Source organism: Zonotrichia albicollis, chromosome 1 (genome assembly GCF_047830755.1).
Source record: "Zonotrichia albicollis isolate bZonAlb1 chromosome 1, bZonAlb1.hap1, whole genome shotgun sequence".
Classification (NCBI taxonomy): domain Eukaryota; kingdom Metazoa; phylum Chordata; class Aves; order Passeriformes; family Passerellidae; genus Zonotrichia; species Zonotrichia albicollis.
Genome location: NC_133819.1, coordinates 142,871,984 through 142,888,560, shown reverse-complemented (window position 1 = coordinate 142,888,560; position 16,577 = coordinate 142,871,984). Strand labels below are relative to the sequence as shown.

The window sequence follows — 16,577 nt, the reverse complement described above, 5'->3', positions numbered from 1 at the left end:
AGCACAGGTATACATCTTTCAAGAAAACATTCCAAACCCCTCTTCAACAGCTTGTTCACTCCAGCAAGATTCTGCAAATGGTATGGTGGTACAGAAACATCAATTTCCAGTCTCTGAAACATCACTTTTGCTCCCATTCCCCTCTCTGCCCAAGGCAACAATCACATTACAGGATCAGAAAGCAGCCAGCACTACAAACTAGCATGTGTGGGTAAGGTTTTTCCCTACAGCAGCAGCCTAGAAGGGTTGAGTAGTGTCAGAGAACTGGAGTGCAAACAACAACCAACACAGGGAAGGGCAATGCAGTCTTCCTGCATTCACACAAATGGGTTAACTCAAAAGCAGGGGAGATATTATTCACCCATTTAAGCTCTGAACCAAAGTCAGTGGAGTCACCTTTTGCACAGAGGAACAGGCTCACAGCAGCAGGCAGAACTGCAAGTTGTCTCTCAGAAGTGACTGGCCCCTTGGCAAAGCTGCAGTTTGTTACTCTCCAGATTACAGTAGTTGTGTTCCCTCCAGCCCTGAACTTTTTCCTCACTGAACTCAGGCTCACTGCAGGGCCACAATATGCAGAGGGGAGGAGATGTGTGACCCAACCCAGTGCCAGCCTAGAGGGATGCTCAGGTGAAGAGGAGCACAAACTAGGCTGGGGGCAAATACTTATTTTTTGTGAATCCTGAATGACAGAATTAAGTCAGGGGAAAAGTTTAACTGGCATGGATTCAAGAGAAAAGTAACCATGACTGCTCTTTGCCAGGATTTAATTTGCTCTGTTTCCTGCAGGAGGGGTGGAAATCATTCTGTCCCATTCATGGATCCCAGAGAGCTCACTGGAAAGGTGCTGGTGTGCAGTTTTGGGTTTAGGTGCCTTATACTTCCTTTTTCCAGAGCTGGCTTGGTACAAGCTTTGCTGACTCAGAACCGTGCTGATCAGAGGTTCAGTTCTGATGACAAACATCTGTGGGCTTGTTGTTTTGTCTTCTTACCAATGATCTTTTAAAATGACCATTAAAGAAAACTGGCTGAGAATGAGTTTAAGGAACAGAGTGGTAAAGCCACTGTTACAGTTTTACTTCACAGATTTACTGTTAACAGCTCTTCCTCTTTATTAAGTATTAACTTTACCAGGGATGATTCATGTGTGCATTTAAGGATTAAGAATCAAACAAGAGGAGGCTCTAATGAATAGATTATAAAATCCAAAGGATGGAATTTGCTTCAGCTGCAAAATGTTTGTGTAACTAGGCTTACCATTATGGACAGTGTAAGCAAGGAAAGGAAGATGATTCAGGAACCCCAGACCCAGGAGTGCCAGGCACAATCCAGCCCCTGAAGGCCTCTGTTTGCACCACATCTACTCAACAGCACAGCTTTGTGATTTGCCTAACCCCAACTCTCACCCTTTCTGAGGTCTGGCCCCTAAATCTTTTCTTGTTAACCTGTTTGAACTCTGTATACAGAAATTCCTTATGTCCAGCCAAGCATGCCTCTACTGCTGAAGTGAGTCTGGCAGAACAGGGATCATTTCTGCCTGTGTGGGAATTTAAAATAGCACAAGCTCAGCAATTTGCTGTCATAGCTCAAGAACAAATTAGTAGTGGGTAACAGCTCTTGCTTGCTGGAGCTGTTATCCACTGTTAAATCTGTTACCCACCGTTAAATCTGTTTTCCAGTTTCAAGCTGCTCTTTTCCTCCCAGATGCTTTTTCAAAACTAATGTGATTCTTCATATACATTAAGATTAAATAAATAAATAAATCTCTGCTTTATGTGCATTGAGCATACTAAAATAATTCATAAAACAATTCTGAGAATTGGAAAGCAGTCCAAAGGAGATTGTTCCAGTAGTTACAAACACAGCTGCTGTTTGCAACTTGGAAGTTGCTGCCGCAACGCCTGCAGGAAATGAAATTTTCTCTAACTTCGGAAGGATTGTGGCAGATTGTTTTACCAAAGCAAACAAGTCCATTCCTGTGAAGAGCGACGGCCTAAGAAGCTGTCGGTAGATGGCACTGGAGCAGCACGGGAGGTATCCGTAGGGAAAACCGTAGTGAGACCTCTCCCGTTTGATCCGTGCAATAACAGCCCCTCTCCGCTGCTCTTTCCTGTCTGAACGCGTGCGTGCCGTGTTAGGCCTTACAGCGTTAGGAAACAGCTCGGCAAAAATGCATGAGAATACCACAAAGTCCTCTTCCCGAAGCAGGTAAGAGTGACAACCATCAGAATTTTAAAAAGATACACCTGGATGCTACAGCTGGCAAACCAAGATGGAGATGATCTCTGCACAAAATCACAGAGCATGTATCCTACAACATTTTTACAAGACCAATAGCAGCAGAATTATTTTAAGATTTACATCACCCTTGCAGGCCCCCTCAGGTGCTGTGACTGTTATACTAGCTTGCATTTGTACAATGCCTACAGCTCATCTTCCTCTTTGACCAAACTTTGTTACATACCCCCCACAAATGAGACCTATCTGGCCCATTCTGGGATTCCTGCATAACTTTATTTTTGTTTAAATCAAGTCTGCCACTTTTACCCCAAGCAGGGATGAAATAAAAGGCCACTCACTATCTCAGGCATTGTTAGCCATGATACTTGTGGCTTCTGCCAACAGTAGTTAGAAAGCAATGTTTAAGCCAAGCCTCAGCTTGGCTCACAGACCTTGGACTATCTCAGTGTAACCACAGCTGCCCAAGGGCTGCTGGAAGCAGGGAACTCTGGAACAAAACCTCCAAGATCAGTTCTGCTAATGCTGAAAACCTTGCGGGCAACTAAACGAAAGTTGGACTCGTCACAGACTTGTGGAGGTGTTTACAGCTCTCCTCAGATCTCCTCCCTCGTCTGAGCAGGGAGATAAGTCAGGACTCTTCCCACTCTCAGCTGGGAGGCTGCTGTCTCCACCCCTGAGATAAAACTGACTGTGCAAACCATCTCAATGTAAAACACAGCTCACCACTTTAAACTGTATTTTATAGAAAGCGGTGTAACTTCAACAAGCCACTCTGGTTATTAACATGCTTCTTAGTTGTGTCTTTATTGTATCTATCTGACTTGATTCATTGCTTCCACAAAAGCTTATGAAGTAAGGACCTAACTTTACAGACTGGAGTTTTATTCTCACATGAGAGCAGCAGAAGGTTCCCATGGAGTGCATAGGAGCTGCTTGTATCCCTATCAGTGCCTTTTCACTCTCACTAGGATCCTGCTGCCACTTCAGAGAGGAGATACAGAGCAACTGCAGACATCTGCTGGGTCTGTCTGAGAGATTTCCTGTTACAGATATGTTTGATACACAGCGTCTCCAGAATTTCTCAGCTGTCCTATTCATGCTCTTCAAAATAAATTTTAAAAAAATCCAAGTTATTAATAATAAAAAGCACAAAAAGCTTTTACAAATCAATCCAGCAAGTGTGTTACTGAACACCTTGGGAGAACTGAAATTCAAACCAGTGCTTTTCAGTGTTAGAGCTGCTGCTAACACTTGCACATAAGCCACACAACCATCTGTCTGGAGTAATTTTGAAATGCACTGTGCAAGCTGCATTTTACAGAGGCTTGCAGTAAGGAGGGCTGATCTCATCCTAAGTCATAAACTAAACAGAATCAGACCTCATTAATTTGTGGAAAGAAGATTTAAAAGAAAACCAAAGGTTGGGCTCACCAGCTCTAGAATAATGACTCTGTTCACTAAATCTCACTTTTTATTATTTTAACAAAATATCCTGTTTCTTTCAACAGGAGGTCAGTGGCAAACAGGTGGGACCAGGGCAATGCTCTGCAGCTCAGGTATGTTTATTCCAGCAGAGCAGCTTTGAGGACTGTGCAGCCAGTTAGGCTGGCCAGCCCCTCCTGCAATCCATGGCAGCAGAGCAGAACAGAGGCCACAGCAATGCCTCTGTTCTGCTCTGCTGCTCCCAGGCCTAACTCTGGGAAACAGCTAGAGCAGAGCCAGAGCCAAGCGGCTAATGCCTAGCATGTGAGTTCTGAGGAGATACTGAGGAATCTGAGGGCTTGGTTTTTTTATTGTTGTTTTATTGGTTGGACTGGAGTTGTCTTTTAGAAAAATGCTTTTAAAAATCACCTTGTGCCAGCTTAAACTTTTTAGGCATAGACTGGAATTTATGACTCCATGTAAGCTTATTTTTGATGATTTATTTTGCAACCCTATGAGCAGGACAAATACAGTTTAAGATTTATTCCCTTTGAGTTACTAGTAGGAGAAAAATGCCTAATTTGTTAATGATCAAGATTGCTCAATTCAATTCCAAGAGTTTTTGGTAGCAGGGAGGATTGTAGGGCTGGCTCCTCTAGAAGTCTCCCTCATGTCCAACAGAGCCACTGCCAGCCAGCTCCAGGATGGACCCACCTCTGGCAAAGACTGAACCCATCAGTCACTGTTGTACTACCTCTTCCTTTAAGAATTTTTTTTAAAGCTATTGCACAGAAGTAATTGTGGCCAGAGAGGAGTGAGAATATGTGGTGAAAAACCTCTGCAGACACCAAGGTCAGTGAAGGATAAGGGGCAGGAGGTGCTCCAGGCACCAGAGCAGGTATTCCCCTGCAGCCCATGGTGAAGATGATGGTGAGGCAGCTGTGCCCCTGCAGCATTGGGAGAAGCCTCAGGCTGGAGCAGGTGGATGCCTGGAAGGAGGCTGTGACCCTGTGGGAAGCCCATGCTGGAGCAGGCTGCTGACAGGGACCTGCAGAGCTGTGGAGAGAGGAGTGACACTGGAGCAGGTTTGGTGCCAGGACTTGTGACCCTGTGGGGGATCCATTCAGGAGCAGCCTGATCCTGAAGGACTGCATCCTGTGGAAAGGGAGCCACACTGGAGCAGTTCATGAAGATCTGCATCATGGGATAGACTCACACTGGAGAAGTTCATGAAGAACTGCATGAGAGGAACCTCACACTGGAGCAAGGGAAGGACTCCTGTCCCTGAGCAGCAGCAGAAACAACCTGTGATGAACTGTGACCCCCATTCCCCACTGAGAGGGGGGAGGAGGTAGAGAACTGGGAATAAAGCTAAGACTGGTAAAGAGGGAGGGGTGGAGGAAAGGTGTTTTTAGGACTTGTTTTGATCCTCATTATCCTGCTCTGATTTTGATTGGTAATAAATTGAACTAATTTCCCTAAGTTGAGTCTGTTTTGCCCATGACAGTTAATTGGTGAGTGATCTCTCTCCATCCTTAACTCACGAGTTTTCATTGCATTTTCTCTCCTCTGTACAGCTGTGGGTGAGAGTGACTGAGCAACTCTGGTGGGCACCTGGCATCCAGGCAGGGTCAAACTGCCACAAACATCAAAAAACACATATAAAAAACAGAAGGAATATAAAAACCTTGCATCTTCTCAAAAGCTTAGGAATTTGGTTATTCTAAATAACAGCAAAAACAAACCCAAAAACCAAAACAAACCCCCTCTGTGCCTCACAAATAAATTGGTATTAAACAATATGGCGTCACTTCTGTCAGCCATCATATTACAGTCACCTCTAACATGAAATACGTAAGTAATTTAATCTTATGCAAACACAAATCAACAGGGAAAGCAGACTGGTCTATCAAAGTGAAACGGCAGGGAGAAAAAAGTTATCTGCAATGGAATTTGGCATGGACATGAACATTAATACCCCAGGCTCTTTTATGATAACAAAAGGTCTGCCACCCAGTTTCACATCAAGTTAAAAATAAGGCAGCTTTATGCCTGATAACTGTGCTGAGACATTACAGCTGGACTCCTCTCAGACTCACAGCACTGTGCACATTGAAGCATGCATCATTACAAAGTACCTCAGTGAATACAAAGGAAAGACAAAGAGGAAAGCTGAAGGAACTGGTACTAAACAAACCAAAACTTGAACTGGACATCCTAGATCTGAGACAATCTAGTCCTGCTCTGACTCAGACCTTGAAGCTCCCTAGAGAATGACTTCTCACCTTCAGTGGGTACAGGGTAACAAGTTTCTTTCAGCCAGCTGACCAGGAGAGCAGAGCACATTCCCACAGTGCTGCAATGCTGTGTCCACTTGGAGCTCCTCAGCACAAAAAAACCCTCCAAAATATGGACATACTGGAGCAGGCCCAGAAGAGGAAACTCAAGTTGTTTGGTGCAGGACATTTATTCAAGGACAGGGTCAGAGAACTGGGACTCTTCAGTCTTAAAAAGAGAAGATGAAGGGGAGCATCACTACTGCCTACATCTACCTGATGAGAGGTAGGACAGTGGAGCCAGAGTCTTCTTGGAGGAGCCTGGCAACAGGTCAAGAAATGAAAAATCCAAGTTGGAACATCTGAAATTCAGATTATATACTAGGATTTTTTATTCATTGTTTGCTTACCATGACAGTGGTCAAACATTGGAACACTGTCCAGAAAGTGGTGGAATCACCATCTCTGGAGGTGTTCAAGACCAGACTGGACAGAGCCCTGAGGAACACCTGTTCTGGGCAGATGTTGGACTGGATGACCTGTGGACATTTCATTCAGCATGCCAAGGTACAGAGCAAAGAATGCATAAGAGGAACTAAGAGCTACATATCCTTCACTATCTACCAGCCCCACTGAGAACCTGGAGGCTGCCTGAGGCCTGTGGCTGCTGCTCAGCAGTGAGGGAAAGCTCAGCCAGACACAACAGGCAAGGGGAGAGTTACAGGGCCTGCAGCTATGGAGCCAGGTACTCCAGCTACAGATACATGTACACATCTGCAACTGAGGCATTATGTAACCTACTACCCACAAGTAATGGGTTTTTTACTGTTTTGATTTGAAAAGAATTTTTTGCTTTCCTGGTCTGACCTCATCTATGTTCCTCACACTTTCATTAGCTCTCAGCTATCAAAACAACAAGGTTTCCACAGACAAAAAAGTTCTCAGCACCTACAAGGCTCCAGCTAACAGAGAACCATTCGCTGTAGTTCAGGAATCCTACACTCCCTACAATACTTGTGCATAAAACTCTGCTGAAAATAATAACCAAGAGTTAGAATTCAAGGCACTTCATAACCTGGATTGTTTAGAAAACATCTAAAGTCTCATAAAAAAACTATATCTGTGTTCCTGCTCACTCCCATAATTCATTTCTACTCTCATGTGAAACACCAAGCTTCCTTAGAAGCCAAAGCAAAGACTTAATTAATTTATTTTACTTTATTTACTTTTAATTTATTTTACTTAATTAATTTGCTGAGAATTAACTTCCCAGCAACTTAAAACCATTTGGACCTGAAGACAGAGCTATGTTTTACTGATCCTTCCTTCTCTAACATAAACACATAGCAGTACTGCATTATTAAAAATCAACAAAACCAAACATGCAGAACAGTAACATGAAAACTCTTTCAAAGCAAAACACCACCATGCTTTCCTTGGAAGAAAATGAGAGTACAAACAAACACACACATGGCAAATGTTACTCAGCTTGCAAAACAGATGATTAGAACAAGCTGAAGTGCTGTGTGATAAGAATGCTTTAAGCAGCTCTACAGAATGGGATGCAAGTCCACCTCTCTCTGCCTGGCCCAGAGGCTATCACACGAGGCTTAAGGCTTAGGAAGAACTTGCCAGTGACTTTAAACATCCTGGGGTCCATTCACCTGATACAGAAACCTCAAACATTTCATGCAGGCAAACCCACCACACTGAGCAGAGTGAAAACTTCCTCCTGCCAACACTACTTTGCCAGAATGGGATCTGTGTGCTACAGTGTGATATAATCACTGTGTGAAAAATTTTGTGATCCCTAAGCAAGTTATTTGGCCTGTCTGCTTCAGTTCCTGCTGGAACAGTATTACTTACCTCACTCTCTGCTCAGTTTATGAATATCAGTAACTAATGTTTGATACCAGTAAATGCCAGAAGGCATGTTGGATTATGTGTCCAAAAAAGAGAGTGCCAAATGCTTCATAGCCCTATTTTTTCCCATATGAAGTGATAAGCTGGCTGGACAAATGTGATAGAAGTTATTTATTTCCCATGTGCATCCTGGACTACTTCATTCAGCACTGTAAGCAGGAAGGAGTTCTGGGAGCTCACCTGCAGTTTCAATGCAAGGGTAGGGAGGAGGAGGCTTCTGCCATTTCCCGTTTGCATCCTTCATGTGAGATCTGTCTGAAGCAAATGTCTTCAAGTACAAATCTGCTCGAACCATTCTGATTTTCCTAAAACAAAATGCAAAATTGTATTAAAAGATCCATGTACACAATACTGCACTAATCACTCAGAATAAGAGCACTTTCCTCTCATCAAGGAGCACTAATGTTATTAAATACACAAACCAGCAATGCTGGGCCAAGTTGCTAACATGAAGCTACAGCAGGAAAGAAAAGGGCTTTTGATGACTAAGGTGAAGAGCTCTAGAAAAGTAACACAATGCATTTATTTTACTGAAGTATAGTAAAGAAACCTCTGTCACTATGCATATACAAAGAGAACTTCAACTTTGATTTGATGAAATAACATCCATAGTCTCTACATTTCATGTCATCACCTGTGAAACTCCGGCCGCAGGCTGTCATCCAACCTGAAGGCCTCCACACTGTACACATGGAAAGGACAGGGAAAGGGCAACACTGTGTCCAGATCATAAATGAAGCTCTGCTCCCCGCTGCAAAGATGAAGCAGAATAACGTGGTAGTCCTGGGAAGAAAGGGAATTGCCATTAATTAATAAAAAACTGGCAAAGAGAATGAAAAAAAAAATTATTTTCCTAAAAGCATAAGTTCAGATTCATTTTTTAAAGCCTGCTTGCTGTCCTTGAATATTAAGCCTGTAAAATTTCTGGCAACAGGAGAGAGATTTCCTAACATCCATCTTGCCCATCTGCTCCTCCAGAAACCTTGCTATTCTCCCCATTTCTCTGCAGCCTCCTTTAAGCCAAGACAGCAAACTAAAGTGTTTGAAGTAAGTTTGAGTAAGTGTTTCTTACTCCTAAGAAAACAGAAAATCTCTCTCATGTTCCACACCAAACCACAAAAGTTGTTCGGTTATCACTTTTTATTAGACTCATTCATAAATTAACTCACAAGATAAAATGATAGGTTAACATTAAATTTACCTAGTGATCTCTTCTAATAAGAGACTTTGTACCTGTTGCAGTAACACGGCCTGTGAATTTGAGTGTCGAGTGTTCAGCTGCCAGAAGCACCTGAAAAACCAGCACACCACTGAAAAACCAGCAAACAGCTCAGATCAGGAGGACCACAGGAGTGAGACAATTTCCTCTAGCAGCTCTTGAAGCTGGGAAAAAATACCTACATCACACTTTTTCCAGGCAACTATTTTATCTAGGGGTTATGCAGTGCAGTTTTACTCCTTACCTTGTAAGAAACACAGGAGGAGATTTGAGGACACTGCAGTTACTGACATTACACATCTGGTGTGTGCACTGCTGTTTTCCAAAATTAAATTGAAGGTAGCCCTTAACAACTTACTTAAACTTACATTGAATCCACTCACAGAAAGGGTTGAGCACTGTCTTTTGACACTCTCAATATTAAAACCACAAAGAAATTTGAATGAAAAAGATTTGGGCAATGTACTTCACTAGACCAATATACATACACAACTGTTTAGAAAAACCTATTAGAGAGTATAAGAAAAATTAGTTTACAGGGTTTATACAACCTATGATCCATTGAAATGTCAAAGTTAAAAGACCTTTGAATCCATGAATTTTTAGGAGAAATCCACATTCTGCCATGGCCTTTCCTGACTCTGCAATTCCCTTTTAGGTATTCTCTGTAGCACTCAGATCTCTTTTTAAACCAAACTTTTTTTTCCTTTTTTTTTGTACTGTAAAGCTACCAATATTTTGGAAGAAAGTGAGTGATTCAGAAATCAGAAAACTTCACATGTTTGCAGATTACTCTGCAGAATTTCAGAAACAGAAATTGCCACAAGAAATAGGAAATAGTTTTTTTCTGTGCCAGGTAACTGAAAGGACCCTATAATGATACCAAGGAATTCTGCACCAGCAATTACTGAACTACATTGATCTATATTGATCTATATTGAACTATATTGATCAAATGACATTTCAAAGCCACTGTTTATGGGTCAGTTTAACCTGAATACACACATAACTTACACTTTTCTATCATCTGGCAGGCCTACATAAATATGTTCATCCATCTACTTCTTACAAATAGAGTCATCTACCCACAACACTACAGAGCTGGCAGTCTCAATACCCAGATAATTTTCACAAATCTATTAAGCATTCTTACTATAATTAAGACTTGTCACTTATTGGTTTTACTGACTGTCCTTCTATTAGTTTATGAGGGATGGTGCAAAGGAGCATTGGATTTAGGCTAATTATAAATCTGTTGTAAAAAAATTGTAAATATTAATGCAAAACTTTGCAATGTGTTGAGTTGGAAGTGACTTTAAAAGGTCCAACCTATTGCTCAATGAGATTCTCCTCAAGCCAACTGCCCAGGACTGTGTCTGGAGAGCTTCTAAACATCTCCAAGGATGGAGATTCCACAACCCCTCTGTGCAACCTGCTCCAGAGCTCCACCACCCTCAGTAGAAAGTGTTCCTCTATGTTCAGACAGAACAGATTTTTACATGCCCATGTGTGATCCTACAGCTATCAACTATAGAGGCACACACTCAAAATTATTGAGAGTAATGAATGCCTTACCCAGACAACAGGCTCATCTCCATGTCCAGACTTCTGCTTCCAGAGTGGAATCTGAAAGTTATAAATGAACCTGAAGTGAATAAAATCTTTCAGATTAATACAGATTAATTTAAGGTAAATTGGTTCGTTTTTTGCTAACCTATCCATTTCCTCAGCTTACATCTGTGCTGCAGTATGAAAGCTTTTTTCTAGTTTCTCTCTCAGGAGGATGAACTTGGAGATACTATTCTGGGCCACGTTAAAAAGAAGTGTGATGGAATCACCATCCCTGGAAACATCCAAAAGACTTGAGGATGTGGTTTAGTGGTGAACGTGGTGGTGTCAGGTTAACAGTTGGACTTGATGGTCTTAGAGGTCTTCTCCAACCTTACAGTTATTATGATGGTTCTATGATTTTATAAAGATAACTATTCTCCTAAACTGACAGATTACAGACAGAATTACTCCAACAGCTCACATGCTTCATTCCACCGTTCTGAATGCAGTGCATAATTAAAAGATCTCATGTGGTGCGGCTGGCACACCTCTGAGCCAGAGCGAGCTGCAGGACGGGTTTGGACTGAATCTCACCTACAGGCTGGGCTAAAGGCTCACTCCCCGGCACTGGGCTGGGACCATTCTCACCCACACGGGGCTGCGCTCTGCAGGCCCGAGCCTTTCCACACCTGTCTCTGATCACATCCCATTGACTCACCATCCTCTTATCATTGGATATGAAAACAGCGTAAAATTCTTCTAAAGGGTACCGATCCTGACTCCTGATGTAGTCACAAAGCTTCCAAACATTTTCTTCGCTGCAAAACACAAAATCGGTTATTTATTTTGTTTTCCTCCAACTTCATTTTTCGAGGGGAAAAGCGAGCCCAGGAGTGTGACCAGCCATTCCCGCGGTGGCCGCGGCTGCCCCGGCGCCTCACGGCGGTGTGAGGGGCACCGGCCCTCCCGTCCCCGTCTCCCTTACCAGTAGCAGCTGGTGTAGGTGCAGGCGGGGCGGGGCGGCACCGCCGCCTCATAACCGGCCTCGGGCCGCGCCATGGCCGGTCTGAGCGGGGCTGAGGGCGACGCAGTTAGCGCTGGGCCCGGCGGGAGCAGCCACTACGCCGTCCCCGTGGACAACGCGGCCATCCCGGCCGGGCGCGGGCTCTCCGCGGGTACGGCCGGGGCAGCGGCGGGAGGCGCAGGGACCCCTCAGGGCGGGCGGGACAGGACGGGGCGGAGCCGCGAGCCAGCCCCGCCGCCGGCGCAGCGCTCCGAGTTTTGGGCGCCAAACGGCTGCGGCGCGCGGAGCCGCAGTGCGCCGCGTGCCCTTCCGCAGCGCTCGCGGGCCGGGAGTAGCGGCCGCAGGGGCGAGCGGAACGCGAGGCAGGGAGCGCGGCGGAGGGATCTCGGCGGCGCGCGCGGGCGGCGGGCGCGGGGCCGCGTCCCCCTCGCCATGGTGGTCCTGCGGAGCAGCGCTGCCCGGCCGCCCCGCATGGCTGCCCGCGACAGCCGCTGCCGGCGGCCCCCCTTCGACCTCCTGGACTCCAGCTCCGAGTTCATCTCCCTGGAGGCCCCCGCGCTCCGAAGCCACCGCGTATGGACGCGCTCCGGGTCCGCCAGGGCCGCGGTGTCCAGGGGCGCCAGGAGAGCCGAGGAGGCCGTGAGTGGCGGGTGGGGGCGGGGTGAGCACGGCCTGGCGGGCAGCGCAGGGCTGCGGGCCCGGAGAGGCGGCGGGGCGAGCCGGGGCTGGCCGGGAGCTGCTGGGAGGAGCGCAGAAAGCGCTGCCGCCGAGTGTGTTCCGTGGAGGAAAACGAGGGGAGAACCGAGGGTTTAGGGCGGGTGGCTGCGGTTGGGGGTGCGTGAAGAAGCAGCCGGCCCGCCCTCCGTTCCCGGCCGTCCCCGGCTAAAGGGGGCTCGGTACAAGCCCTGCTCCGGGGCTGTGGCACAGTGCTGAGAGCCGGCCTTAGGGAATACAAACCTGCATAGCTTCACGGTTTGCTGTGTTGTATGACATTTCCCATCCCCGTTTATTTTGGTTCAGTTCCTTATCTGAAAAAGTTACCTTGAGGAGATCTTCGAAGGCTCTTTGCTTTAGCTGCAGTAATGCTTATGGAGCGCTCTCTGTTTAGATGACTGAAATGCATCAAAACCGGCGCGACACCAAATACATGGGAGCTCTGAGGGCACTCTGGTTGGCCCGAAGGGCCTGCTTAATACTCCTTAGTCAAGTGTGTCCAGATAGTACTTTGCATGCTCTAAAAAAGAAAATGTGTAGAAATCAGGGTTCATTTGTACTTAATTAAAGTTCATAACCTAAAGCAGTGAAAATGTAACTTGAGCTTTCTATAATCTTGATCTGCCCTAATAGAAGAGAGACAACTTGCACGATGGTAAAGGATAGCTGTCAAGTGGCCTGTGCTCTCTACATCTCAGCATTGCGGCTGTAATAAGTGAATAATTTCACTTTCCATTGTTTTTAACATGGCTTTCAAAAAACTAAAACTTTCCTCTGCTAATTCCAAGTCAGGCTCTACTCCGCAGGCTGTCCTGCATTTCTGTGACAAATAAAGGCAGACCAGATCTCACTCAGAAGTGGTCTGCTCTTCAAGGGAGCCCTGCCCTGGAGTGATGCTTCTCAAAGACTCTGTTTCCTTCCACAGAAGTCTTTCAGGAGTCTCAGCTGTATGAATTAGTTTTATATTATATTTATATTTTAAAATATAATTTATATTTTGTGCCATTATATTCCAGACTTCTGAACTGAAAAGGGAAAAGTCCTTGTGGTGGTGGGGTTTTTTACCCCCATTACAAAGAGTCATGGAATCTTGTTAAAGATCACTGCTTTGTTTTTGCAGTCTCCACTAGAACTGGTTGTTGGGGGCTCGTTCAGCCTTTCCTCAGGAGGGAAGGCTGTGAAGCATTAGGCAGATAATCCTGCTGGCATGTGTTCTCCGTGTGGAAAACAGGAATGAGGAAGCTAAATGTAAAGTCATTCCTGAAACCAAAGCAGAATCATTGTTATGAATCTGGTTGCAAGGTTGTTCTTTGGTTTGGGTTTGTTTGTTTTTTTGGGATTTTTTCCCCTTTTTGTAGACCTTTCCTGTGCTTTGAGCATGAAGTCATCCCCTCATTTGTAGGATGCTGGGCTCTGCTGGGGGTTTTTTGTGTAGAGATAATGTAGAAGTGCTCCATCTGACAGATCATGAGAACTGATGCTGGCTTCATGTTCAAGTCCTGATGCCTCTTTCGTGTCTTGCTGATGTGCAAGGACGTGGTGGCAGCTCTTGCTTTTTTTTTCTGATATCAGCATATGGTTTATCTTTAGTTATACAGCTCATTTCATCCATAGACAGTAAGAACCATACAACAGGAGATCTAAGGTAAACAGACATCTGCTGGGTTTATTCCAGGTTTCCAGCCCCAGTAAGTTTCATGAATGAGTCTCCCAGTGAGATCCAAATTGGCTGCTATTGCATTGGAAGCTGTGTATCTCCAGGTCTATAACCATAGTTACAGGGTTATAATTCCCAAAGCTGAACGAGTTTGTTCTTGTCGGCAGTGCGCTCCAGAGTTCCCTTTTTGTCTGGGCATTCTGACCTGTATCAGAAACAATGGGGCCAGCAGGACCAGGGCAGTGATTGCTGTGCTCAGCAATGGTGAGGCCACACCTTGAATCCTGTGTCTGGTTCTGGCCTCTTGTGACAAGAAAGACGTTGAGGTGTTAGGATGTGTCCTGAGAAAGACAGCAGAGCTGGGAAAGGTCTAGAAAGTAAGGAATGTGAGGAGCAGATGAGAGAGCTGGGGGTGTTTAACCTGGAGAAAAGGAGACTCAGGGAAGACCTTATCACCCTCAACAACCATCTGAAAGGAGGTTGTGGGTGATCATCCTCTTGTCTCAGGTAACCTGTGACAGGCCAAGAGGACATAGCCTCTGACTGCACCAGGGAAGGTTCAGGTTGGACATCAGGAAGAAATTTTTCACAAAAAGGGTGGTAAAGTCTTGGAGCAGGCTGTGCAGGGAAGTGTGGAGTCACCACCCCTGGAAATGTTCAAGAAATAACTGGATGTGGCACTTAGTGCTGTGGCTTTGTTCACAAAGTGATGATCATTCAAAGGTTGGACTCGATCTTGGAGGTCTTTTCCAGCCTTGGTGGTTCTATGGAAGTGAGTGGGCAAGCTCCTCTGCCAGCTCCCTCTGTACCCTGGGTGGGATCCCAGGGGACCTGTGTTAGTGTGGGTGTCCAGGTGCTGTAGCAGCATTCATTCTGCTCTCTGTCCCTGGCTGGCTACCATGAGGACTGCTGCTCTCTCTGAGGCAAAGTACTTCTGCCTTTTCCTCATCCATTGTCATATATTTGCCTGTGCATCAAGTGAAGGATGGTGATTCTCTTTAGTCTTCCTTTTCTTGCTGAGATATTTGTAAAAATATTTTGTCATCTTTTATGGCGGTAGTCACATTAAATTCTGTTTGGGCTGTAGCCCTTGTAATTTTCTCCCTGCATGACCTCTTGACATCCTTGTGGTCCTTCACTCATCATCTCCATCAGTCAGTGGAGTTACCTCTTGGTAACATCAGTGTGAAGCAGAGAAATCCAGTCTGGTTTCTGCCCTTCTTAGTCTGAGGTTTAGTTTGGCATACTTGCAGTGAGACCTTGGGTTGTGAATGGAACAAGTGCTCCCTGTGGTCATTGCAGCTTTCCTCACACAGTAAAGGTCAATAGCATTCTCCTTGCAGAAACACCAGTGTGAACAAGGTGAACATTCATGAAGAACTGTATGCTGAGTTTCCTTTGGTTTTCCCTGGATAAATGCTACCCTCTGGAAGGAAGTCTTTTTATATCCTTCTGAATGCCATTATAAATGGAACAGAGACAGGAGGAAAACCCTTCCAAAAAGATGTTAATCCCAGTACTAGGAATTTTTCTGTTGCATTAAAGATCTAGAGATCTAGCAGAAAAGGAACCCCCTTAGGTTCCAGCTGCTCCTCAGAGATCAGAAGAGCTGGGTGCAGTTTGGGCCCAAGTTCTGGTTATAGCCCATTGGACACTGCCTGGCTGAGTTCTGTAGGAACTTTAAAGGATTCCGATTCACAAACAGTGCAGGAATTGAAGTGACAGGAAAGCAGATTCTCAATTGCTGGTGGCAAATGCAGCAGCTACAGAGTGTTAATATGTGCTGTTACCAAAGAAATAGTGACTTAGATCTAAGTAAATATTCTCAGGTCTGTTCCAAGACAGTTGGGAGGCACAGACCTCCCCTAAAGGTGTCCCTTCAGGGACAAGGAGTGACACAGTCCATCAGCTGATCCAAAGCAAGCAGAGGGGCTTTCCTCTCTATTGTTTTGCATGTTTGTTTGGTTGTTGTTTTTTTCCCCAAACCCCCAAAGTAGTGTAATTTTTTGCTCTTCCCAGAGGGGTGGAACAATTGCACATTATAGGTGAGATTTTGGTTACTGGGGTTGCTGAAACAATTTTGAAATTAAAGATTGTGGGTTTTTTCTTTGAAATCTGGTGTGTTTTTTTCATCAGAGCTGCTTCTTGGTGCAGAAGTGGTTCGAGGCTTCCCTGCCATTGGTTGCAACTCTCTTGAATCAGGAGTGTAACAGACTAAACTCGATCAAATGAGGGAATAGGTGGTTCAGATAAATATATTCTTCCTTCTTTTCCTAGAAATTTTCCTCTGGCAACATTGAATGTTTCAATGGACACTGTTTAAGATCGATGAGAAAAAACATGCAGCGCTGCTCAGAGTCGAGCTTTGACAAAAGCATGGAAATCCTAAGTGAGAATGTCAATCGCCACTTCTCAAGGTATTGTATTTCTGGTGTTCAGTCTCTGTTGAATGAAAAGCAAAAGTGAAAGCATGCCCAGTGAGTCACATCATGATAAAGGCACAGCTAAAAACCCACAAGGGAATGTGGCTGTGTTAATGTGCCAGTGTCTTAG

General features: G+C 45.0%; 2 protein-coding genes across 4 annotated transcripts in view; one reads left to right on the top strand and one right to left on the bottom strand.

Moving 5' to 3' along the window:
• Positions 1–11,755, bottom strand: part of NTAQ1 (N-terminal glutamine amidase 1) — a 34,847-nt gene extending 23,092 nt beyond the window's left edge. For 2 of the 3 annotated variants that reach the window (XM_074556534.1, XM_074556539.1), the window contains exons 1-5: positions 11,615–11,755; positions 11,348–11,447; positions 10,654–10,704; positions 8,494–8,642; positions 8,040–8,164 (exon numbers count right to left, since the gene is read on the bottom strand). In XM_074556534.1, the coding sequence (XP_074412635.1) occupies positions 8,040–8,164; positions 8,494–8,642; positions 10,654–10,704; positions 11,348–11,447; positions 11,615–11,688 (499 nt within the window). In that variant the 5' untranslated portion in view covers positions 11,689–11,755. Of the gene's footprint in view, positions 1–3; positions 72–8,039; positions 8,165–8,493; positions 8,643–10,653; positions 10,705–11,347; positions 11,448–11,614 lie in introns of those variants that run through there. The other variant, XM_074556547.1, reaches the window with a different exon arrangement.
• Positions 11,687–16,577, top strand: part of ATAD2 (ATPase family AAA domain containing 2) — a 30,535-nt gene continuing 25,644 nt past the window's right edge. Inside the window, exons 1-2 of the mRNA XM_074556451.1 lie at positions 11,687–12,292; positions 16,302–16,441. Of these exons, the coding sequence (XP_074412552.1) occupies positions 11,687–12,292; positions 16,302–16,441 (746 nt within the window). The remainder of the gene's footprint in view (positions 12,293–16,301; positions 16,442–16,577) is intronic.